Below are 24,895 nucleotides of genomic sequence, written 5' to 3' on the forward strand. Positions count from 1 at the left end.
TGAGAAATGCTAAGAGCTTTGATTTAGAGCGTACCAAAACTCTGATTTTCCTCTCACATGGAAAACAAGCAAAAGGAGGAAGTTGAGGGGCAGAAAAAAAACGATGCTGGAAATCTGAAATAAGAGCAGTAAAGACAATTGTGTTGAAGTGAAGGGCCCCATCTGAAATGATAAAAGAATACCTGTTTATATCCACATTGTGCCTCATCAATCTATATCTTAAGAATCTTATATCTGTGTATATTACCAGTCTATAATCTCTTTATTTCCTGTGTCATGTTTTTGCTTGCACTTTTGTGTCATGTTTACTCATTGTAAATTCCAATGTCCAAATTCCCCATTCAATGTTACTGAATCACTCCTGCCAGTATGTAATTAGAATTACAAGCTCTGGCCACTGGATGGTGCTTTTTTTTTTAAGAAACAAAATTTACGACACAGAAGGAGGCCATTGTGTCTGTGCTGGCTGTTAAAGCTGCCCAACCTAATCTCACTTTCCAGTTCTTGGTCAGTAACCCTGTAGGTTACAGCACTTCAAGTGCACATCTAAGTGGTTTTGAAATGTGATGAGGATTTTGTCCCTACTGCACTTACAGGCAGTGAGTTCCAGACCCCACTACAATCTGGGTGAAAAAAAATTCTCAACTCTCCTCTAATCCTTTTGTCAATTACTTTAAATCTATGGCCCCTGCATTGGAGTAGATACCATTAATCACTGAACAACTCTTTTGTGGCACATTTTCTAGCCTTTGTTTCCTTGGTCTTCATACTAATGTTCTGCCTTCCATTTTCAGCTTTGCACCTCTCCCTTCTGCGGAAGAGAGTTCCAACTGCTACCACCCTTTGCATGTAAAAAGTGTTTCCTAATTTCACTCCTGATAGGATAAAAATGAGCGCCAGACCTATGTCTTCTCGTCCTAGACACCCCAACCAGCAGCAATAGTTTCTCTCTATCTGTTCCCCTTAATATCTTGAAAACTTTGATCAAATTCTAAATTTTAGGAAATACAATTCTGTGGCCCACTTGCCTTGTCTCAGGCTTCTTTTTCTACCCCAACCCCAATTCTTCCCTACTCCACAGTGCAGCCACCCCTCCCCAAAATACTCCCAGCCTTTGTACCCTTATGAGACCCATTAGCAGTATCAAAAACATCAACTTTCCAAAAACAGGGCTGACAGGTGGCACTACCCCCCGAGTCCACAACGTAAAGTCAAGACTGAAATCATTAGGAAATATCCTTCTGGTTACCGCCTACCAGAGCCTTCCACAACTAATGAGTCATAACTTTGATGTTGATCACCACTTGGTGCAAGCAATGAGGGAAACAAAAGCACAGACTAACTTGCCTATGGTTCAGTTGCTAGCAGATTTTCCTGAGTCAAAAAGTTGTGGGTTGAAGCCTTGAGAAAGACACTTCAGTGTGCTACTGAGGAAGTGCTCTGCTCAGTCACTTTACACCATAGGACAGTTTATTACATTAAGCGGACTATATAAATACATGTTGCTGTTCGAGAATTCGTTCTTCAGTTGAGACATTAAAACCAAGGCCCTATCTCAGGTGGATATAAAAGATCCCAAGGCATTATTCAAAGATTAGTAGGGAGTTCTCCTGGCCAACATTAAAATCTCAAAAAGAGATGATGTGGGTTATTTCCTTGCTGTTTATGAAACTTTGCTGTGCAAATTGGCTGCCACGTTTTCAACACTGCAACAGTGACTACACTTCAAAAATACTTCATTGGACCTGATCAGGTTTGGGCTGTCTTGAGACTGTAAAAGGTGCTATATAAATGCAAGCTTGTTCTTTCTCTACTGTACCTCTAGCTGGGGGAGTCCACTATGTGCCACCAAAAGCTCAATAGTAGCACTTGCTAGGTTGGCTAAGTCATGGAATCAGAGCACAGAAAGAGGCCATTCAGCCGTACTGGTTTTCTAAGACAGCAGTCATCCTTAGTCCCACGCCCCATGTTTTGTCACCCTGAAAGTTCCTGGTCAAGTACCTACCCAACTCCCTTTTAAAATTATTTATGGAATCGGCTTCCACCAACTTTTCAGGTAGTGTTCCTGATCTCAACAACACTAAGTGAAAAAATTTCTCAACTCCCCTATAGATCTTTTGCTAATTATTTTAAATCTAATGACCTCAGGTTATTGACCCAGAGGGAAAAGATTTTCCTTTATCTACTCTTAGTCATAAAAGTTCATTAAAGTTTGGCAGATATACACAGAAAAAATTGTGTACATGTAAGATTTTTGTAGTTGAGTTGCAGTTCCAAGCACACACAAGTAATTATAAAGAGTAAAAGCAAAATACTGCGGATGCTGGAAAATGTTTTATATTCGCCCCATGTTTTATATTAAATGCTCTTTATAAAAATGCGGAAATATTTCGAATCACAGTCTTGAGAATATGGGGGAAAATTCATACAAACTACAAACAAAAGTAGATGTCAACCATCTACTGTCCCAACCAAAGGGAATATTTAAAATCAGTGAGAAATGCTAACACAGTACTTGCTGTAGTACCTACAATGTCCAGCAGATGGGGAAAAAGATGCACAGTCTCATTATGTATTGTGGAATTGAGAAATAAGCTCAAATATAAGTAATTAAAAAAAAAACAGCAGATACTTTTTATAAACAAAAATTAATGTTTTTACATCTGTCCGTAATTAGTATCTACCAGGGCAACAAACTTATATGAAGTGCATGGAGAGCAGGATGGCTGGGGGTATGCAAACTGCAGCCCGCTAAAAACCATGGCAAGTCAGCATTCAATGAACTCAGTCAGGGGCTTATATTTCTTTTTTGCTGGTTTGTCTTGCTTGAATTAAGTGAGCTTGGAAGTGTGGAATTGACTTTTTTAAATTAAGCACTTTTTCCTCATTCGTGGATAAATTCAGAACATCAATATCAGCTACTTCAGATTAAAGGCAATATGGATTCATAGCTTTGTGTGTCTACACATACAGTACAGTACTAGACTAAAGTCCTGACAGTGATCATTTATTGTTTATATGAATACTGTATATTTTATAATAATTAATCACTCAGGACCTTCCTGGTCTCTGCATCTCAGCTGCTCACTGGATAAACTTGCAGCAAGTACTTCAACCTGTAAAGCAGGAGTCTAGGTAATGTATAATGTTTTCTGAGCCTTCGGGCAATTGCTGTGTTTATTTTAGGCAATACAGATACTGGTACAGTGTAGCACAAACTGTCTGGGCACAACTCCATGGGTTCCTATTTTAACTCATGACCAAACAATCACAGACTTTGTGACTCTAATCTTCATCTAACAACCTTTCAAGTCCAATTAATACTGTGTCGCCCCCCGACCCGGACCCAGCCCGACCCAACGCAACCTGACACATGTCGTCGGGTCCCGTTGGGTTTGGGTCGGGTAGCAGGCCTTTAGCTCCGGGGCTGAATGGCCTACTCCTGCTCCAATATATTCAATTCCCTTTTGAAAGTTACTATTGAATCTGCTGCCACCACCCTTTCAGGCAATGCATTGCAGATTATAATACATTGAAAAACACTTTCAGCTCTCTCCTGATTCTTTAGCCAATTATTTTAAATTGGTGTCTTCTGGCTACCAACCTGCCTACCAGTGGAAATAGTTTCTCTTTACTTACTCTATCAAAACTTCTCAATTTGAGCACCTCTATTAAATATCTCCCTGAATTAGACGATCAACCATGATCTTTTTTGAATGGCGGAGCAGAATGAAGGGCCGAATAGCCGACTCCTGCTCCTATTTTCTATGTTTCTAACCTCTGCCACAAGAACAAACCTAGCTTCTCTGGTTGCTCTACATACCTGTCCCTCATCACTGGTATTATTCTAGTAAATCTTCTCTGCGCCCACTCCAAAAATCTCTACTTCATAGAAATCATAGAGCAGTTACAGTACAGGAGGCCATTCAGCCCATCATGTCCGTACCAGCTCTCTACAAGAGCAACTCACTTAATCCCACTCTGCCGTCTGTTCCCTGTATCGCTACAAATCTTCTCTCTTCAGGTGCTTAATCAATTCCCTTTTGAAAGCCACAACTCTGCCCCCACCACCTTTCCAGATGCCCAGAATTATTTAAACTTCACATCAATTTGGTTCAGAAGATTTGATAAACAACAGGATTTCCAGGTACTGGACAATTGCCTAACCAAAAAAATCAGTCTTTTTAATTCAGTAAAATGTACTGAGTGTCCAATAAACAGATGAGAGGCCACTTTATTACATTGGGAAGGGCAGTAAATCACATTTTAAAAATGATGCAGTAATTATGGCATCACTCAGTCTAGGACAGATCTGGGGAATGAAGCTGTTAAGTGGAGAATGCTGTGAACATCCAGTAGGGTTGAGTAAGACTTGGTTCAGCAGTATCCTTTCTGAAACCTGGTGGTTACCATTGATATTGGAGGTAATCTGCAGCCCAGAATACTTGCAATTAATCTGTTGTGTTCTGGGAATTGTAGTTTGCTTCCTGATAGAATCTCTTCATTCAGGACCACTGACATCTGATGTAGTTAAAGCTCCATGAACTGGAACTAAGAAGGAAATATTGCTGGAGAGATTTTAAATACACAAAAGGCATTTTTATTGGCAAGTATAACTTTTTCTGTGAATCGAGTAACAGACAGCAAGATGGCAGCTGACAGCATTTTCAAAAAAGATTTTGTTGATTCCTTTGATCCTCTTTCTCACTGGTATTTTACACATCGGTTGGCTTCTTGCCTCCTTGGTACTTCTTGATTGACTTCCTGTCTGTTCAGTTGATTGGCTTCACTTGAGCCAAGCTGGTATAAGGGAGAAATGCCAATAAAATGCAGGCCGTACAGCTGCTACCCCATTGGTGGGAGAATGCAATTGGAGCATGACGTGTTTACATAGGCAGGTTGCATTAGAATGAGAGGTTTACGGCACAGAGACCATTTGGCTCATCGTGTTTGTGCCGGAGAAAATTTTTTTTGCTCAAAGGGTCTTTAGTTTTTTAAAAATTCACTTATGGGATGTGGGCATCGCTGGCTAGGCCAGCATTTATTGCCCATCCCCAATTGCCCTTGAGAAGTTGGTGGCAAGCTGCCTTCTTGAACCACTACAGTCCATGTGGAGTAGGTACACCCACAGTGTCAGGAAGGGAGTTTCAGGATTTTAACCCAGCGACAGTGAAGGAACAGCAATATAGTTCCAAGTCAGGATGGTGTGTGGCTTGGAGGGGAACTTGCAGGTGGTGGTGTTCCCACGCATCTGCTGCCCTCATCCTTCTAGGTGATGGAGGTTATGGGTTTGGAAGGTGTTGTCTAAAGAGCCTTGGTGAGTTGCTGCAGTGCATCTTGTAGATGGTACATACTGCTGTCACTGTGCATTGGTGATGGAGGGAATGAACGTTTGTGGATAGGGTGCCAACCAAGCAGGCTGCTTTACCTTGGATGGTGTCAAGCTTTGAGTATTGTTGGAGCTGCACCCATCCGCGCAAGTGGAGAGTATTCCATCATACTCCTGACTTGTGCCTTGTAGATGGTGGACAGGCTTCGAGGAGTCAGGAGGTGAGTTACTCGTTGCAGGATTCTTAGCCTCTGCCCTGCTCTTGTTTATATTTATATGACTATTCCAGTTCAGTTTCTGGTCAATGGTAACCCCCAGGATGTTGATAGTGGGGGATTCAGCGATCGTATTGCCATTGAACGGCAAGGGGAGATAGTTAGATTCTCTCTTGTTGGAGATGGTTATTGCCTGGTACTTGTTTAGTTTCGAGATACAGCACTGCAACAGGACCTTCGGCCCACCGAGTCTGTGCCGACCATCAACCACCCATTTATACTAATCCTACACTAATTCCATATTCCTACCACATCCCCACCTGTCCCTATATTTCAATACCACCTACCTATCCTTGGGGCAATTGCTAATGGCCAATTTACCTATCAACCTGCAAGTCTTTGGCATGTGGGAGAAAACCCACGCAGACACAGGGAGAACTTGCAAACTCCACACAAGCAGTACCCAGAATTGAACCCAGGTCGCTGGAGCTGTGAGGCTGCGGTGCTAACCACTGCGTGGCACAAATGTTACTTGCCAGCCCAAGTACTTATTAGCCCAAGCCTGTATATTATCCAGGTCTTGCTGCATTTCTACACTGACTGCTTCAGTATCTGAGGAGTCACAAATCGTGCTGAACATTGTGCAATCATGCGTGAACATCCCCACTTCTGACCTTATGATTGAAGGAAGGTCATTGAAGAAGCAGCTGAAGATGGTTGGGCCTAGGAGAGTACCCTGAGGTACTCCTGCAGTGATGTCCTGGAGCTGAAATGATTGACCTCCAACAACCACAACCATCTTCCTTTGTGCTAGGTATGACTCCAACCAGCGGAGGGTTTTCCCCAATTCCCATTGACTTCAGTTTTGCTTGGGCTCCTTGATGCCATACTCGGTCAAATATTTGTGGAGCCACCTCTCCAGGTAGTTGCTTAATTGTCCACTACCATTCACGTCTGGATGTGGCAGGACTGCAAAGCTTGGATCTGATTCATTGGTTGTCGGATCGCTTAACTCTGTGTATTGCATGCTGCTTACGCTGTTTGGCACTCACGTAGTCCCGAGTTGTAGCTTTGCCAGGTTGACACCTCATTTTGAGGCATGCCCTCCTGCACTCTTTATAGTCTGTGAAATTCTCTTCCCCAGAAAGCAGTGGAGGCGGGGGTCATTGAATTTATGATGAATTCTTATATCTGCATTTTAATGAAAAAAATATACAAGTACTGAATATATGATACAAAATGAGGACTAAATTACATCCGATGATGCCCCCTGACCCTCTAATCCCACTTCACCAGAAGACCACACCTGCTCTTAACTCCCAATGCAAAATCAACTACATGCATGGTCCTTGAAGATAAACATTTATTGCAACGACTCATTAACTGATCTAAAAAGTCATTTATATTTGAAGACCAGAGATTTCAATGAGTACATCAGCCAAATCAAGCAAAAATATATTTATTTGGCCGACAAACGCTGCAGTTGCTTACAGTCACACACAATCGATTGGACCTGCTAAGACAAAGCAGCAACCAAGCAGTCAAGAAATGTGGAGATATCAGCATGCCGTGATTTACAATATTATCAGACAGTACAGTGTTGACAATGGAGAAGCTTCTTGTATTTTGCTCGTTCAATTACCACTGAGAGGGGAAACTGCCTGTGGACACAACTTTGAACGGGCTGCACCTGCCCCTCAGCTGCATGGGAAAAGATTTAGATTCGAAGCATGCATTCAGCATCCGGACTGCCTCAGGTCTCTTAAAACCCAACCCAACTCACCCCACCCATTCTCTTCTCCCTCCCAAAAAATTAGAGCTTGTTATTCGATCAATCAGAAACAAACATTTTAAGACATTAGAGATAGATCACCCTTGTTTCAACAGAAAAGAAATCAAAATCAATTCACATTCTAAAATCAGAGAAGCATTCCCATCTAAGTCCTAAAATGATTGTACGTTTTATTATACAAAAGAAGGCACTTTTCCGGAATTATAAATTTAATTTAGAAAGATGCACATTTTGTATCTCAAATTGGACTGGGAGCAGAACCATCTTCTCTACAATTTAAGGATTTGTGAAACAATGTGGAAGGATCTGAATACATCAAAAGGGCTCTTACCTACATACCAACTATATATAACGATAAAATATTCACATTAAATATGAACTTACAAACAATTTCCCTGATTAAAATACAAAATTAAATTGCTGGATGGCTTTTACTGTATCCTTGCCTTCTTGGGACACACGAAGGAATGAACTAGACTTTTAGCAACACCATGGAATTAAAAGTTTCTTCAAAAGCAGTTACAGAAAGATTAATTCTGTAAAATCCATCGTTTGTAAGACAACATAAGTGTTGGAATGGTCAGACTCTCAGCTGGAATTAACAGCAAGACACTTAAAAAGGTACAGAAGGCTGAATTTTGTCCATTTCACATGCCCATCCGGATACTCTGAATAATCTGGAAGATAGCTGTAGGGGAATAAAAAGGGAGTCAGTTATTTTAAAAATCAAATGAAAAGTTAATACAAATCTTGGAAGAACTACAGTCACTGCCAGGACTGTGTTTTTTTTTAAAAAACAAAATTATTTTAAAAAATGCAGACATCAGCAGCAGAGAACTGGCTTGAAGGAATCTTTCATGGGAAATGAATTAATTAGCACTTTTTGAAATGAGAAGGCTGGTGTAGCTTTGGTTTACAGATTAATCAAATATTTTCACACTGCTGGAAGGAACTGCAGTCACCACACAAACATTTTTTAAAAATTGCAGCCTCCAAATTCAATCTCAACAGCAAAAAGAGGTTCGACTGAAGACACTGCGCATGACTGCAGCTTCAATTAACATTTAGAAAGCTGTTACTGTGCCAGATAATGGTACGCGACTGTTCAGGGAAAGGAAGTGCATACAGTGGAAGTTAATGCCCATCTGCTGATTTGCTTTACCAAATGATTTAAAATAGGTTTCTTAAATGTAGGTTGGCAAATCAAATAGAGTTACTAATCACAGGATTTTCTAGTGGGCTATTACAAGGTGCACTTCGAGCAGGCTGCAAATGCCAAACATATTGATCTGCAGAAAGTATTGGAAGAACCAAGTGCATAAATCAACAGCTGGAAGAATGAATCTGAAAGATGTTATCACTATTTTTCACATCTGAAAAAAACTGAATGAATTCATCTTCCGTGTCAAACATGCCTTTAAGATCAGTGATGCCCCAACATAATGGGTGTGTAGTGTTTATTAAAACAAGCTAATGAAATTATATACAGTCTCAAGACTTTTAAAAGAAAAATCCACAAACACGCAACATTTAAAACCGTCTCCAAATGCTCTTTGTGGAAAGTGGTCAAAAGATCCCAAAATATGAAACTCCATCCCTGTTGGTGCACCATCATAGTGATGGAAGATGGGATCCTGCAACAAAATACTGGAGGAAGAAAGTTGCACATGAAGCTCTCCTTACTAGATATGTCAATGGTGATAGTCAGATCTTGGGCGTGGATTCCAGTATAGGATCATCAGATCTGACATGGCTCATAAGAGACTCATGAGAACCAAGGCCAAGCAAGATTACATTACTTATGGACGCATATATCCAGTACAGCAATGGTATCAATCAGCTGAAGTTTGCTCAAAGCCTTCAGTATGTTGTTGAACAGCAAGCAGTACAGTGATACAGTGTTCTCCTAGCATTGGTTAAATAATCTCTTTCAAAAATAAAACTCTTAAAATTGTCCCGTTCCATGTCATCTAGTTTCCCTTCCCTTCCCTTCTTTAGAGTTAAGTATACAGGAGCAGGGATCCTGGGCTGAGCTCCCTCCCAATCTTATTCCTAGCCCAGGGCTTAGACCAAAATCACAGAACTGCAGAATTTGGCATTGTGGGATCTATTCTCAAGACATGGATTTGCACTCAATCTCCATGTGGTAAGTCACTTAGCAAATTGATGCAGGGCAACAACATTCTGGTCAAAGATATAGGCCATGGAGTGATAAATATAGGAGGAAGAGAGCTCCAGGTTGATCTACTTGTTAACAGAATCATCACAGGAACAGAGCCCTGCAGCCGTCACCATCACGCACATCTTCTGGAAGTCTGTTTCAGAGGCCTGGTATTGGTGTGTAGCCTCAGCAAGGGGAATTTATGGATATAGGATTGGAAGACAGAAAAAAAGAGGGGGGCATGGGCACTCAACTACATTTCAACACAGCACGTTCCTGACTCTTGCCTCTATGAAGGTATTCAGAGGTTCAGAGTACTCAGAGTATTCAGAGCCAGGTTCTTCAATACCCTGAGGATTTGAAGAGAAGAGGCATGGCAGGTAATCATATCATTTTTCAGTACACTAGAAATTAGCTCAGAGCGGTACTGGCATTGCATGGGAGCAAGTCTCTAGACTATCCTTCACCTAGTTAGTGAAAGACTATTTTGGGAAGGGGACAAAATAAGGAAACAAATTGTACAAAAATGTCCTTTGGACATCTTAAATGACAGGGTAAATTAATTAAAAGGTTTTCAAATATAAGTATCTAATAGTTACTTTGTCAAACTCAAAGCTAAAAAAGGTTTATGGATGACATCTCACTTTGTCCCACTACACACTCAACCTCCAAACTCCTTACTACATAGGAACAGGAGTAAGCTATTCAGTCCCTCGAGACCGTTCCAAGGAGATAATGGCGGATCTGTATCTTAACTCCATCCTCCCACCTTGGTTTGATATCTTTTTAATTACCATTGTCTTGCAAAAGTCTAAATCTCAGATTCAAAATGATTAATTGAGCTAGCATCTACTGCTTTTTGAAAGAGTTCCACACTTCTACCACCCTTTGGTGGAAGTGTTTCCGAACTTCTCTCCTGAATGGCCAGGCTCCGATTTTGAGGTTATGTCTCTTTGTTCCAAACTGCCCCATCAGCAGATATAGTTTCTCTCTAGCTACCACTTCAATTCCTTTCAAAATACTAAAACCTCAATCAAATCACCCTTTAACCTTCTGTACGGCAGGGAAAATGAACTGTTTTATGTAGACTCTCTTTATAATCTTGGAGCACTGATAACATTCTGATGAAACTCTACTAAATTCTTCTAAGGCCAATACATACCTTTAGTTAAAAGCAAAATACTGCGGATGCTGGAAATCTGAAATAAAAACAAGAAATGCTGGAACCACTCAGCACGTCTGGCAGCATCTGTGGAAAGAGAAACAGAGTTAACGTTTCGGGTCAGTGAGTTCCGAAGTTCCGAAGAAGGGTCACTGACCCGAAACGTTAACTCTGCTTCTCTGTGCACAGATGCTGCCAGACCTGCTGAGTGGTTCCAGCATTTCTTGTTTTTATTACGTACCTTTAGTTGCAGGTCTGTGAAAAGGATGGCAGAAAGCTGCAACTTTATTTGCAAATCGTATTATATGTCATATGTATTTAGCTTTGTAAAAAGTGGATACGTGGCACAAACATTATACTGCACCCTGGGCAACATGCAAAAATAAAAATCAATAAAACAGCATATTTTAATAGGGACATTGTGACCTTGTACACACAGCACTGATGTTTGAATAGTACAGAGAAACCTCTGCCAATGGGCATAAATATTACTGTTAAAGAACTCCTACACTGATCATCACTTCCCCCATCTTCTAGTTTAGCAGGTAAATTTTAACAGTTACTTGTTTTCACCATCTTTGCTGGTTTGCAGAAAATCAGTCTATTAAACCCCTCCCCAAACAATAGCATTCAGCCTTCCTTCAGGATCAACTGGAGGAATATTGCCTATTTTAAAATAAATAGTGGTGACACTGGGCTGCCCCAGTGACACTGGCAGAGGCAGTTCCAGAGGTGCTTTCTAAAAATGAAAGACATAACTAATTAGATTTTACATTTAATTATATTAAACGAAAATGATCTCAATTTAAAATATCATTGATGTCGAGACTATTTCCTACAATGCCCACTGGTTCTGGAAGGCCCCAAGGACACTGCATGTTCCCTCTCCAAGGCTGTCCAGACATGGATCAGACAATGAACCGCAAACAGGCAGTCACAGCGACAATCCCCTGAAGGCTGTGCTCATCCTGGACCTGTGACTGGCTGTCTTTGCCAGCCCAGGAGCAGGTCCACAAGAAAGTCCTACAACCTGCTCCCTCTGGGTGACCAAAGACCAGAAGCATTGCTGGAGGAACCAGTTACAGACAGGATTCCCCTTGGAATAGTATTACATGTCTCGGTTTTAAAACAAAAAAGTTACAAAACAAATGTTGTACAGAGAAACTAAAAATGCCGGAGTTGTTCGCCGTGGAACAGACACAGTTAAGGGAGATTCAAAATTATGATGAGTTTTGACAAGATTAAATAGGAAGAAACTTGCAGGAGGATTATTAACAAAAGGACACAGATTTATGTTAAGTGGCAAAAGAACCGGCAGGGAAGCTGAGAATTTTTTTTTTTACGCAGCGAGTTATAATGATCTGGAAGGCACTGTCTAAAATGGTGATGGAAGCAGATTCAATAATACCTTTCCAAAAAGGGAATTGGATAAGTACTTGAAGAGGATAAAATAGTGTTACAAGGGTTTCCATTGTTCGTTAAAACTTGACAATCTATATTTTAAGCTGAACTTCGGGCGTTCTTCTTAAATGAAGTTCCCAGAAGGTTTGGACTGAATGTTAACAAGTTTTACTGGAAAGCACCAGTTTGCAAAAAACCAGCAGGGGGTTGTGTTTTGACCTGAAGAGCTACTTGTTTATAGACAAGTCAGGATTTAGGCTGTCATATGACTTGCCTCCGGAAAGGTTTTTGTTTCATTTTGAACAGTTAAAAAGCCAGTGGGTGTTTGGCCAAAAACAGAAATTTTGTTTCCTGACCTGCAGGACAACAGAAGTCGACAGCTGATATCTCTCTCTCTTTGAAGAATTCCTGCATCAAGTAGTACTGTTGCCTCTTGTATTTGAAGAAATCCTAAATGTTTGCAGAAACCTTGAATCTTTGAAACACTTTTGCATCGAATGTGTGAGAACTGAAACCTTTGTTGCTGCACACCTGATGCAATACCTATATGAAGCCTTCTGTAGCTGCATCTCTTGAAAACCTACCCAGACTGTTCATCAACATCACCTGGAAAGAACTGTTTGAGAAAATTCCTAGGGGCAGCTGTCTAGTCACCTTTGGGACACCTCGCCAAAACAAAGGACTTCCTTCCATAACTTCTTTTAAGCCCAAGTGTTTTTTTTTTATTCCTTCTATTTCTTTGTAACAGCTGTAAACAAAAATCCCTTTTTTCCCCCCCCCCTTGGTTAACCGCTTGTGTATGAGAGTGAGGGGGCTAGGATAAAAATAAGGGGTTTTAATATTTCAATTCACGCTATGCTTACTTCATTATTGGTTAAGACTTGGTTTATAATAAACAGATAATTTTTGTTTTTTATTAAAGAAACCTGGTTGGTATGTTTTATTCTGGGAAAAGAGTATCTGATTGATTCAATTGGCAGTCTGCGGCAGACCTGGGAGGAGGCAGAGCCAGAGCAGGACCTGTGAAATAAAGAGCGGGGCTCGAGGCCTATACCTACCTTGGACGGAAGCGGCGGCGGAACTGGGAAGCGCAGCATCCAGAGCGGGACCTGCGAAATAAAGAACGGGGCTCGAGGCCTACAGCTTGGACCGGAGCGGCAGCAGTCAGCAGGCTCTCTAGCTGTGTATGCGCGCGTGGAGTTTCAAAAGAGGAAAAAAAAAAGTGACATCATGGGACATCTGTAAGCTGATTGGTTGGGTAACAGCAGTTAGTGCCTGTAAATAGCTTTAAAAAGTCAGGGAGAGAAAGTTTTTTTTTTAAAAAACTTCAAAACCTACCTTAATAGTGATAAGGTGAGTAACTGCTGTTAGGGAGCATCAGTAAATAGCTGGGTTAGTAACAAAAGTAAAGAGAAAGGCAAGGTCTATAGTTTTTTTATGCAGTAATTAGTTTTTTTTTTAGGGAATCAAGGTCCCTAGTGTAAATAATCTCAATTTTTGAGTAATTTGAGTAAATTAAGGGCAAGTCATGGAAGGGCAGCTCAGCAGCGTGCAGTGCTTCTCCTGTGCAATGTTGGAAGTCAGGGACACTTCCAGTGTCCAGGGTGAACACATGTGCCGGAAGTGTCTCTAGTTACAGCTACTCGAAATCCACATTTCGACTGGGGACACTGGAGCATCCGTGAGGCTGAGATCATTGTGGCGTACAGGGAGGTGGTCACACCTCAGGTAAAGACTGCTCAGGCAGAAAGGGAATGGGTGACCGCCAGGCAGAGCAGAAGAACTAGGCAGGTAGTGCAGGAGTCCATCTTCCTCCCTAACAGATTTTCCGCTTTGGATACGATTGGGGGAAGATAGCTTTCAGTGGAATGCAGCAAGAGCCAAGTCTGTGGCACCACAGGTGGCTCAGCTGCACAGGAGGGAGTGAAAAAGAGCGGGAGAGCTATAGTGATAAGGGATTCTATCGTAAGGGGTACAGATGGGCGTTTCTGTGGCCGCAAAAGTGACCCCTGGATGGTATGTTGCCTCCCTGGTGCTAGGGTCAAGGATGTCATGGAGCGGACGCAGGACATTCTGAAGGGGGACGGTGAACAGTCAGAGGCCGTGGTTCACATAGGCACCAACGACATAGGTAGAAAAAGGGATGAGGTCCTGCAACAAGAATTTAGGGAGCTAGATAGATTAAAAAGCAGAACCTCAAAGGTTGTAATCTGTGGATTACGCCCGGTGCCATGTGCGTAAAGGAATTGGAGGGTAGAGCAGATGAATGCATGGCTGAAGAGACGGTGCAGGAGGGAGGGCTGAGTTTCCTGGATCACTGGGTCTGTTTCTGGCAAAGGTGGGATCTGTACAAGTCGGATAGGTTGCACCTGAACCGGAACGGGACCAACATCCTTGCAGGGAGGTTTGCTAGTGCTGTTGGGGGCTCAGGGGGTGGGGGAGGGGGGGGAAAAAGGGAAGTTTAAACTAATTTGACAGGGAGATGGGATAGAATGGAGGTACAGTAGGGGGTAATGCACGGCCAAATATAGAAGAGAAACTAAGTCAGTCTGGAAGGCAGAGCAAATATAGAACTGTTAAGGCACAAGTGAATAATGCAAGGCTGGATTACATCTATTTTAACGTAAGGAGTCTTACTAATAAGGCAGATGAATTGAGGGCATTGATTAACACATGGGAATATGATATTATTGCTATCACAGTGACATGGTTGAGGGAAGGGCAGGACTGACAGCTCAATATTCCAAGGTATAGAATCTTCAGGCATGACGGGGGTGGGGGTGGTGTAAAAGAGGTGGTGGTATTGCACTATTGATCAAGGAGTCAATTACTGCAGTAAGCAGGAATGATATCTTATAAGGTTCCTCAAATGAGGCCATATGGGTAGAACTTAAAAACAAAAAGGAGACAATCACTTTGCCGGGAGTGTACTACAGGCCTCCAAACAAAGTCAGGGAGAGATAGAGTAGCAGATATGTAGGCAAATCTCAGGTGTAAAAATAATAGGGTAATAATAGTAGGGGATTTCAACTTCCCCAATATTAACTGGGATAGTCTTAGTGCAAAAGGCTTAAAGGGGGCTGAATTCTTAAAATGCATCCAGGAGAGCTTTTTGAGCCAGCACATCGAAGGTCCTAAGAGAAGGGGCAGTACTGGACCTAACCCTAGGGAATAAAGCTGGACAAGTGGTACAAGTGTCAGTGGGGGAGCATTTTCGGGATATTGACCATAACTCTAAGATTTAAGGTAGTTTTGGAAAAGGACAAAGATGGACTGGAAATAAAAGTACTGAATTGGGGGAAGGCCAATTTCAAAATGATAAAACAGGATCTGGCCAAAGTGGACTGGGAGCAGTTACTTGTAGGAAAGTCTACATCAGATCAGTGGGAGTCATTCAAAAAGGAAATAGTGAGAGTCCAGGGCCAACATGTTACCAGAAAGGTGAAGGGCAGGACCAAGAAATCCAGGGGAACCTGTATGTCAAGGGATATAGAGGATTGGATAAGGAAAAAAAAAGAGGCTAATGGCAGATTCAGAGCGCTGAAAACAGCGGAGGCCCTAAAGGAGTATAGAAAGTGTCGGGGGGGGTACTTAAAAAAAAAAGTAATTAGGAAAGCGAAGAGAGGGCATGAAAAAGCACTGACGGGCAAGATAAAGGAAAATCCTAAGGCGTTTTATAAGTGTATTAAGGGCAAGAGGATAACCAGGGAAAGAGTAGGGCCCATTAGGGACCAAAGTGGCAACCTGTGTGAAGCCGGAAGACGTAGGTGAAGTTTTAAATGATTACTTTTCATCTGTGTTCACTATGGAGAAGGACGATATAGGTGTAGAGATCAGGGAGGGGGATTGTGATATACTTGAACATATTAGCATTGAAAAGGTGGTTTTAGCGGACATAAAAGTGGATAAAACCCCAGGCTCAGTTGAGATGTATCCCAGGCTATGTGAGGCAAGTGAGGAGATTGCAGGGGCTCGGACACAAATTTTCAAATCCTCTCTGGCCACAGGATAGGTGCCATAGGACTGGAGCATAGCGAATGTGATATCATTATTCAAGGTAATTACAGGCCAGTGAGTCTAACATCAGTGGTAGGGAAACTACTGGAAGAAATTCTGAGGGACAGAATAGTCCACTTGGAGAGGCAGGAATTAATCAAGGATGGTCAACATGGCTTTGTCGGGGGAGATCACGCCTAACTAATTTGATTACATTTTTCAAGGAGGTGACCAGATGTGTAGATGAAGGTAAAGCAGTTGATGTAGTCCACATGGCCTTCAGTAAAGCTTTTAATAAAGGTCCCGCATGGGATCCAGGGCAATTTGGCAAATTGGATCCAAAATTGGCTTAGTGGCAAAGGGTGACGGTCAAGGGTTGTTTTTGCGATTGGAAGCCTGTGACCAATGGTGTAGCTCAGGGATCGGTGCTGGGACCCTTGCTGTTTGTAGTGTACATTTATGATTTAGATGTGAATATAGGAGGTATGATCAGTAAGTTCGCAGATAACATGAAAGTTGGCAGTGTCATAAATAGTGAGGAGGACAGCCGTAGATTACAGGACGATATAGATGGGCTGGTAAAATGGGCGGAGCAATGACAAATGGAATTTAATCCTGAGGTGATGCATTTTGGGAGGACTAACAAGGCAAGGGAATATACAATGGATGGTAGGACCCTAGGAAGTACAGAAGGACCTCGGTGTACTTGTCCATAGATCACTGAAAACAGCAGCACAGGTAGATAAGGTGGTTAGAAAGGCATATGGTATATTTGCCTGAATTAGCCAAGGCATAGTACATAAGACCAGGGAAGTTATGACGGAGCTGTATAAAACACTAGTTCGGCCACAGCTGGAGTACTGTGTACAGTTCTGGTCGCCACACTATAGGATGGATGTGATTGCAATGGAGAGGTTGCAGAGGAGATTCATCAGGATGTTGCCTGGGCTTGAGCATTTCAGCTATGACCAGAGACTGGAAACGCTAGGTTGTTTTCCTTAGAGCAAAGGCAGCTGTCAGGGAACCTGATTGAGGCATACAAAATTATGAGGGGCAAAGATAGGACAGACAGAAACTATTTTCCTTAGCGGAGGTGTCAATAACCAGGGTGCATAGATTTAAGGTAAGGGGCAGTAGGTTTAGGGGGGATTTGAGGAAAATCTTCTTCACCCAGAGGGTGTTTGGAATCTGGAACACACTGCCTGAAGAGGTGGTAGAGAGAGGAACCCTCACAACGTTTAAGTAGTATTTAGATGAGCACTTGAAACGCTATAGCATACAAGGCTACGGGCCAAGTGCTGGAAAATGGGATTAGAACAGATAGGTGCTTGATGGCCAGCACGCAAATGATGGGCCAAAGGGCCTGTTTCTGTGCTGTATAACTCTGTTTCATTAAGTGGGAAAATTTAAATATATGTTGAGACTTTGGAGAAGCGGGACTGAATTAACAGTGCACTCCTCCTGCCTTAGTCGTAACAATAGCTATTGGAAAAGAACAGGGAAGTGGGATTAATTAAACAGCTCTTTTGCAGCACAATGACCTCCTTCTGTGTTGTACAATTCTATTAAATGTGTTCTATGTGAAACATTGGCCCAAAGTCTGCAGTCAGTGGCAAAATAAGGCCACTGGCTTCTGACCTCAAAGCAAGTCTCGCTGGAAGATCTAGCGATTTCTCTGATGAGAATTATACCTCTATCACTCTGCAATCGCACTGCAAGTGACTGCAGCACTCTTTACGGGCATTCCCAACGTGAAACTGGAATGATGTCATCAGGCAGTCCAAGCAACCAATCACATTAAAAAATTTTCACAGACATCCTACCAGGAAAAATAGCACCAAAATAAAATCACTTACAATTTTTTTTTTTTTACAGGAAGCAAATTAAAGACAGGGATATATGCATGGGGTGAATGCAGAAGTTAACATAGTCCAAAAAAAATTATAAAATTCAGCTAAAATAGCATGCCATGATTATAAAAATATTTTCAGGGCCAGTTGTGTTGTTCAAATTTTTTTTTTAATTCTCTCCTGGGACCTGGGCTTTGCTGGCTAGGTCAGCATTTGTTGCCCACCCTAACTGCCCTCGAGAAGGTGGTGGCGAGCCACCTTCTTGAACTGCTGCAGTCCTTGTGGTGTCGGTACACCCACAGTACTGTTAGGAAAGGAGCTCCAAGATTTTGCGACGGTGAACGAATGGCAATATATTTCCAAGTCAGGATAGCGTGTGGCTTGGAGGGGAACTTGCAGCAGGTGGTGTTCCCACGCGTCTGCTGCCCTTGTCCTTCTAGGTAGTAGAGGTTGCAGGTTTGGAAGGTGCTGTCAAAGGAGTCTTGAAGTGTTGCTGCAGTGCATCTTGCCTCTGGGTGTCAGTGGTGGAGGGAGCAAATGTTGAAGGTGGTGGATGGGGTGCTAATCGAGTGGGTGGCTTTGTCCTGGATGGTGTCAAGCTTCTTGAGTGTTGTTGGAGCAGCACCCATCCAGGCAAATTAGCACAGAAATCCTGAAGTTGCGGTCTATCTCCTGACTCGTGCCTTGTAGATGGTAGACAGGCTTTGAGGAGTCATGTGAGGAGTTACTCACCGCAGATTTCCCAGCCGCTGACCTGCTCTTGTAGCCACAGTACTTATATGGCTGGAACAGTTCAGATTCTGGTCAATGGTAACCCCAGGATGCTGATAGTGGGGGATTCAGCGATGGTAATGTCATTGAACATCAAGGGGGGATGGTTAGATTCTTTCTTGTTGGATGGAGATGGTCATTGCCTGGCACTTGTGTGGCACACATGTAGCTTGCCACATATCGGCCCAAGTCTGCATGTTGTCCAGGTCTTGCTGCAAATAGACATGGACTGTTTCAGTATCTGAGGAGTCAAGAATGGTACTGAACATTGCACAATCAGCGAACATCCCCACTTCTAACCTAATGACGGAGCGAAGGTTACATGGTCCTTGAAAACCCAGTTACACCTGACTGAACAAGGTACAACTTTTTTTTAAAAAGGGGTTTCAAACGGCAGGAAAGTTGAAATTCTCACTGATTTCAGCGATTGTTGGCTCTGGGGGGAGAGCCACAGATCAGCCCAGGGTGGAGCCCTGCATGATAGACTACAACTGCAGGATTTCTGTGCTAATCGGCACATGCCCAACAAACTGAAGTTGCAATCAGCTTCAGAGGGGCAATGACAGCGAGCGCTGACAGTTCACTATTAACGCCACCCCCACCTCCCCGCAAAATCCGGGTCATTAACCTATCTTTCTCTTTCAGATCCTAAGCAGAGGTTCAAAGATGTTTGAGAGTCCATGTACACAGATCAGCAAAATGTCTTGAGACTGCTCACTAAAGTTGAAACTCATGGAATTGAAGGCAAATTATTATCCTAGTTACGAAATTGGCTGAGACAGTGTGTTACGATAACAGGTAGGTACTCTAATTGGCAGGATGTGACTAGTGGTGTTCCATAAGTCCTCATTTATTAACGATTTCACTGATGGGATAGAATTCTACAAATCTAAGTTTGCTGACACAAAGGGAGATGGCTTTGAAAGCAGTGTAGCATAAAATTACAAATAAATATAAATAAATTATGAAAATAGGCAAAACTATGGCAAATGGAGAAATATGTTGAGAAATATGAGGTCATCCACTTTGGACCTAAAAAGGGTCGAGTACTTTCCAAGCAGTGTAAAGCTAAAAACAGTGGAAGTCCAAAGAGAATTGGCGGTCATGTAAATAGATTAGAATATCATGCACAGGTACAGAAAGTAATCAAAAAGGTTAATAGAATGCTGGGCTTTATACCTAGAGGACTAGAATACAAGCAGGTGGAAGTTATGCTACAGCTGTAGTTAGACCACACCTGGAGTACTATGAGCTGTTCTCAATGCCACACCTCAGGAAGGATATATTGACCTAGGAGGGATTGCAGCATAAATTTACCAGAATACCACCAAGGGTTAAATTATGAGGAGAGATTACACAAACTAGGATTATATTCCCTGGAATTTACAAGGTTCAGGAGTGATTTGATCGAAGTTTTCAAGATAGTAAGGGGAACAGATAGGTAGATTCTACTAGTTGGGGAGTTTACACTAGGGCGTAGTCTAAAAATGGCCTTTTAGGGGTGAAATTAGGAAACACCATATTTTAAAGCTGAGATGGATCGATTTTTGTTGTGGACAAAGGTGGGTATATGGAGTTTGGTCGCAGATCAGCCATGATCTCATTGAATGGCAGCACAGGCTCACGAGGTCAAATGACCTACTTCTTTCCAATCAGTTTGGGGTCCATTTCTGGCATTTTGAGATTGGTTGGGGCAATATTTTGCATACCAGTGCCCTAAACGGCTTTTAAGATGGGTTCACTGATTCAACAGGCACTGCAGGAAGGAGGAGCCACTACCTGTGAGAAGAAAAGCAGATGTTATACAGAAAATATTTTTCCCAGGAACACAATGTGAGGGCAGGTCCACAGCAAAAAAGCTGTGGAACATTCACCCTTCGGTTCCGAAGAAGGGTCACTGACCCGAAACGTTAACTCTGCTTCTCTTTCCACAGATGCTGCCAGACCTGCTGAGTGATTCCAGCATTTCTTGTTTTTGTTTCAGATTTCCAGCATCCGCAGTATTTTGCTTTTATTCACCCTTCTAAAACTGACTGCAGCTTTTTTCCCTCAAGGTCACTTTTAGATAAAGCTGGTGGAATTGGTGGAGGTTGGGGGGCGGAGAGTCAAGCGCCTCACACGTACTCCAAATACAAACAGTGCCACATTTAATATCTATGTTAATTAGTCATGGAATTAGATCAGTTTAAGGAGCATCTGACATTAGCTGTGCTATCAGAAAGGCAGTCAAATCAGAAATTAAATACACTGAGATGGAAAGTGGAAAAGAAAGGAAGCGATAAAATCACACAGCACAGAAAATGGCCATTTGGCCCATTGTGTCCATGCCAGCTCTTTGAAAAAGCTATCCAATTAGCCCACTCCCCTGCTCTTTCCCCATAGTTCTGCAAATTGTTCTTTTTGTTCCTTTTCAAGTATTTATCCAATTCCCTTTTGAAATTTACTGGTGAATCTGCTTCCACCACACTTACACCTAGTCCAGTCCATTCCAGATCATAAATAGCTGCATAAACAAAACACAGCTCCCCTCTGAGTTCCCCCCCCCACCATTACTTTAAATGATTGGCGCAGACCACTCTTGCATACCTTACAAAGGTTTGTCTAAGGAACAGGATTTTCAGAAGTCTGGCTAACCAGTCCAGTCTTTTATCCAAGGAACAGTGCATTTCCTGGCTGGAAAAAGAGCAAGAGGGCACACGTGCAAGAGTCAAGGGGAACAGTAGCAAAGGCTGTAGGAATGTGGAGAATGGAGGGAACTGAATCAGCTAGATATTGCTGGTAGATTCTTTTCATAATTCAGATGGAAGTAGTTACAGAGAACACTACAGGCATCTTGATAGCAAAATGGCCAAACATCAAAGTTATAGAATAGCAACTTTTCAAAAGCAAGCAGACACATAGAAGATCTAGCAATCCACAATGATTAAAGAAAGGAAACTGATTTAATTTTAATTAATCCTGGAGTAAAACAATTTGTTCCATTACCAGTAAAATGTTTACACAAAGAAAATTCAAAGTGTTTGCTTAAAAAAAAATGAAATCTTCACTGGCTCCAATTATAATTGATGTTTATCAGACTCTTCTGGGCAGAACATCACAAGTGCATTAAAGCAACCTGTAGTACTGCCAAGCAAGAAGTAGATGTATATCATGAGCATGACCCAAGTATCCTGGTTAAAAAATACAAATGTACTCTAACCGTCTTGCAAAATGTTTATTTTCTACTGAAAGTCTTCCCGGGTCATATGACAATGCAACGTGGCAGAATTCAGGAGCCAAAATGGCAACAAGTAAAACCTAACTTGGAAAACTACTGAGATTTTGTTTTTGAAAAAAGTCGGTTACAAAGAGTTTTAGGTTCCCAATGATAAGTTTGGATGAGGCAGGCCAGTCGGTTCATTTAGCTGATCTTTCCAACAAAACCTGCAATTCCATCACAGCATCCAACTGCCTCTTGAATGACACTCTCCATTACCCAGTGCATTTTTATAGGTCATAGGCACTGCAGGTAAAGTAGTGCTTTCTGGCATCAGTCCTAAACTTATTTTTTCACAGTTTGCACCCATGTCTCCTTGCACTGCAGTTATGGTTCAACTTGAAATTGTGGTGAGGATTAATATTTTATTGCATTTAGTTTGATATAATTGTAAACAATCTTGTCTCATATAGCTTTCAACCCTGAAGAGCACAAATTTTCTAATTAACCTTCATAACTTATTCACCTGATATTAGGGAGAAGCCCCATCATCCTTTTTGAACCACTTCCACAGCTTGGATGTTCCTCTTTTTGCTGAGTGACCAGAACTGAATGCAGTATTTGCTATATACCTTTCATGAGAGCCTCAGACTTAAATTCTACCATCCACCTCAGCTCATCTGGTGCTGAAATCCTCATCCATGCCTTTAGTACCTCCAGATCCGACTATTCCTCCTGCCACACCTCCCACCCTCTGTAAACTTGAGCTCACCCAAACCTCTGCTGGCCATATCCTAACTTATACCAAGTCCAGTTCACCCATCGCTACTGTGTTCACTGACTTACACTGGCTCCCCGTCCTCATTTATAAATCCCTCCATGGTCTCAACCCTCCCTATCGCTGTAATCTTCTTTAGCCCTACAACCCTCTGCGATTTCTGTGCTCCTCCAATTCTGGCCTCCTGAACATCCCTGACTTTTGTTGCTCCGCCATTAGTGGCCGCGCCTTCAGTTTCAGTACTAAGCTCTGGAATTTTCCCCTTAAACCATTCCGTTTCTCTACCTTTCCTCCTTTAAGACACTCCTTAAAACCTACCTCTTCAACAAAATGTTGAGTCACCTGTCCTAATGTCATATGCGTCTTGGTCAAATTTTGTTTAATAATGCTCCTATCAAGTGTCTTGGAATGTTTCGCTACATTAAAGGAGTTATATAAATGCAAGTAGGTGTTGTGAATCTGGTCATATAATTAGCATTTTAATAGTCACTTGGTAGTACAGAACTTGAGTCTTGCTGAGGAGAGAGAGATGCTGTTGAAGCTTTTTGTCTTGCATTCATCAGGACAGACGCAAGAATACCAAATTTCAAAGGAAGCAACAATTTATACTGCATGAGAAAAGGGTGCTGATTGGTGGCAAGTTGACTGGTCAAGGTGTTGCTCGGGAGAATGCACCAGGGAACTACTGTCCCCATGCTTTTGTTTAATTCAAAACAGACATAACGCCTGGACATCAGCATTCTGTTTGCTTTGGCAATTGCTGCTTCACAACAACTGGAGTATAGACATGATCAATCTCAGATCTCTTAATCTCTCAATTACTCAACACCATCCATTAATTATATTACCTATTTTCTCCTTTGATTTCTTCTCACCTGGTTCTGTACACTTAACACATTGTCTAGTTTCTTTTGTAATTTCTCAAGTGCTTCAGACTCTCCTGCCCTCCCCTCTCCCCAGTTTAATATACTCCAAGGATTTGACGAACTTGCAATAATATTTGAATCCAGGGCACTTATGCAGATAAGCATTAAGAAAAAAGGAAAGTCCAAAATTAAAGGGTCATAAATACAAGACTGTCACTAAAAGATGAAAGGAATTCAGGAGAAACTTTTTTAACCACAGAGTGGTGAGAATGTGGAACTTTCTACCACAAAGTAATTGAGGCAAATAGCATAGATGCATTTAAGGGGAAGCTAGATAAATACGTGAGAGAAAGGAATAGAAGGTTATGCTGAGAGAGTGAGATGAAGTAGAGTGGGAGGAAGCTTGTGTGGAGAAATGAGACCCTTCTGGTCACTGACCTGAAACTTTAACTCTGCTTCTCTCTCCACAGATGCTGCCAGACCTGCTGAGTGTTTCCAGCAGTTCTTGTTTTTATTTCAGATTTCCAGCATCCGCAGTATTTTGCTTTTAATTTACAGCTTTGACCCAGATGTAGATGCGAGAGCTCAGTGGCAGAGGAGAGGGGAGAATGCCAGCCCTCAACATCAAGCCAGCTTTCGACTAAGGAGCCCGAGCAAAACGGAGGTCAATGGAGCTGGGGGTATGGATGGTTTAAGAAAGTTCACCAGAGGGACCAGGAAACAGCAGTCAACCAAAACAATGACAGATACTCCAAAAGCCATAAGCAAAAAAAGGGTAGAAAGAAACACAATAAAACTAAATCAAATTGAAAGAACACACAAGACTTGCAGAAAAAGTCTGAATGTCGTTAAATCAATAGAAATACTATTTTCCACTGAACTTTGTAAACATTTGATTAAATGCAAGCTGCCTGAAAAAACCCACTGCTGATAAAGCACTAGAGACTTTGTGATGTGCAATATCCAAGACCAACAAGTTCTTCATCTTTTTAACAGTTGTAATTTCACATAAGCTATTTTAATGTAGCTCATCCTCACTATTTGAAGCTTTTTGACAGTTTTAACCAGATTGCTTCACAAATAAGGGATATTCCTGGCACCATATCGGAGTTTTAAAAAGTAAAACAAGCAAAGACAATTACCTGATCCACAAACAACAAAAATGAAAAGAGCCAATAGCCAGGGACCAACTGATGATTTTTCGTCTGGTGCTGTTTTCTGTAATGACAAACACCCCACTTATTATTTTACAGCCTCTCACAAAAGGAATAAGTAGCAACTGAAATAAAATTGAAGTTGGATAACCTTACAATGGCAGATTCTCCTGAATAACTAGTTAGGTTAAGTTACAAAACGCAGTACTCTTGAGACTGAAATA

The 24,895-nt window shown here is 41.9% G+C and overlaps 1 protein-coding gene across 3 annotated transcripts in view; it reads right to left on the bottom strand.

Annotated features, from left to right (window-relative positions):
* Positions 1 to 6,986: 6,986 nt before the first annotated feature.
* Positions 6,987 to 24,895, bottom strand: part of LOC137375429 (stress-associated endoplasmic reticulum protein 1) — a 30,712-nt gene continuing 12,803 nt past the window's right edge. For 2 of the 3 annotated variants that reach the window (XM_068042633.1, XM_068042632.1), the window contains exons 3-4: positions 24,660 to 24,735; positions 10,901 to 18,889 (exon numbers count right to left, since the gene is read on the bottom strand). In XM_068042633.1, coding sequence (XP_067898734.1) covers positions 18,771 to 18,889; positions 24,660 to 24,735 — 195 coding nt within the window. In that variant the 3' untranslated portion in view covers positions 10,901 to 18,770. Of the gene's footprint in view, positions 8,025 to 10,900; positions 18,890 to 24,659; positions 24,736 to 24,895 lie in introns of those variants that run through there. The other variant, XM_068042634.1, reaches the window with a different exon arrangement.

This window comes from Heterodontus francisci, chromosome 11 (assembly GCF_036365525.1).
Source record: "Heterodontus francisci isolate sHetFra1 chromosome 11, sHetFra1.hap1, whole genome shotgun sequence".
Classification (NCBI taxonomy): Eukaryota; Metazoa; Chordata; class Chondrichthyes; order Heterodontiformes; family Heterodontidae; genus Heterodontus; species Heterodontus francisci.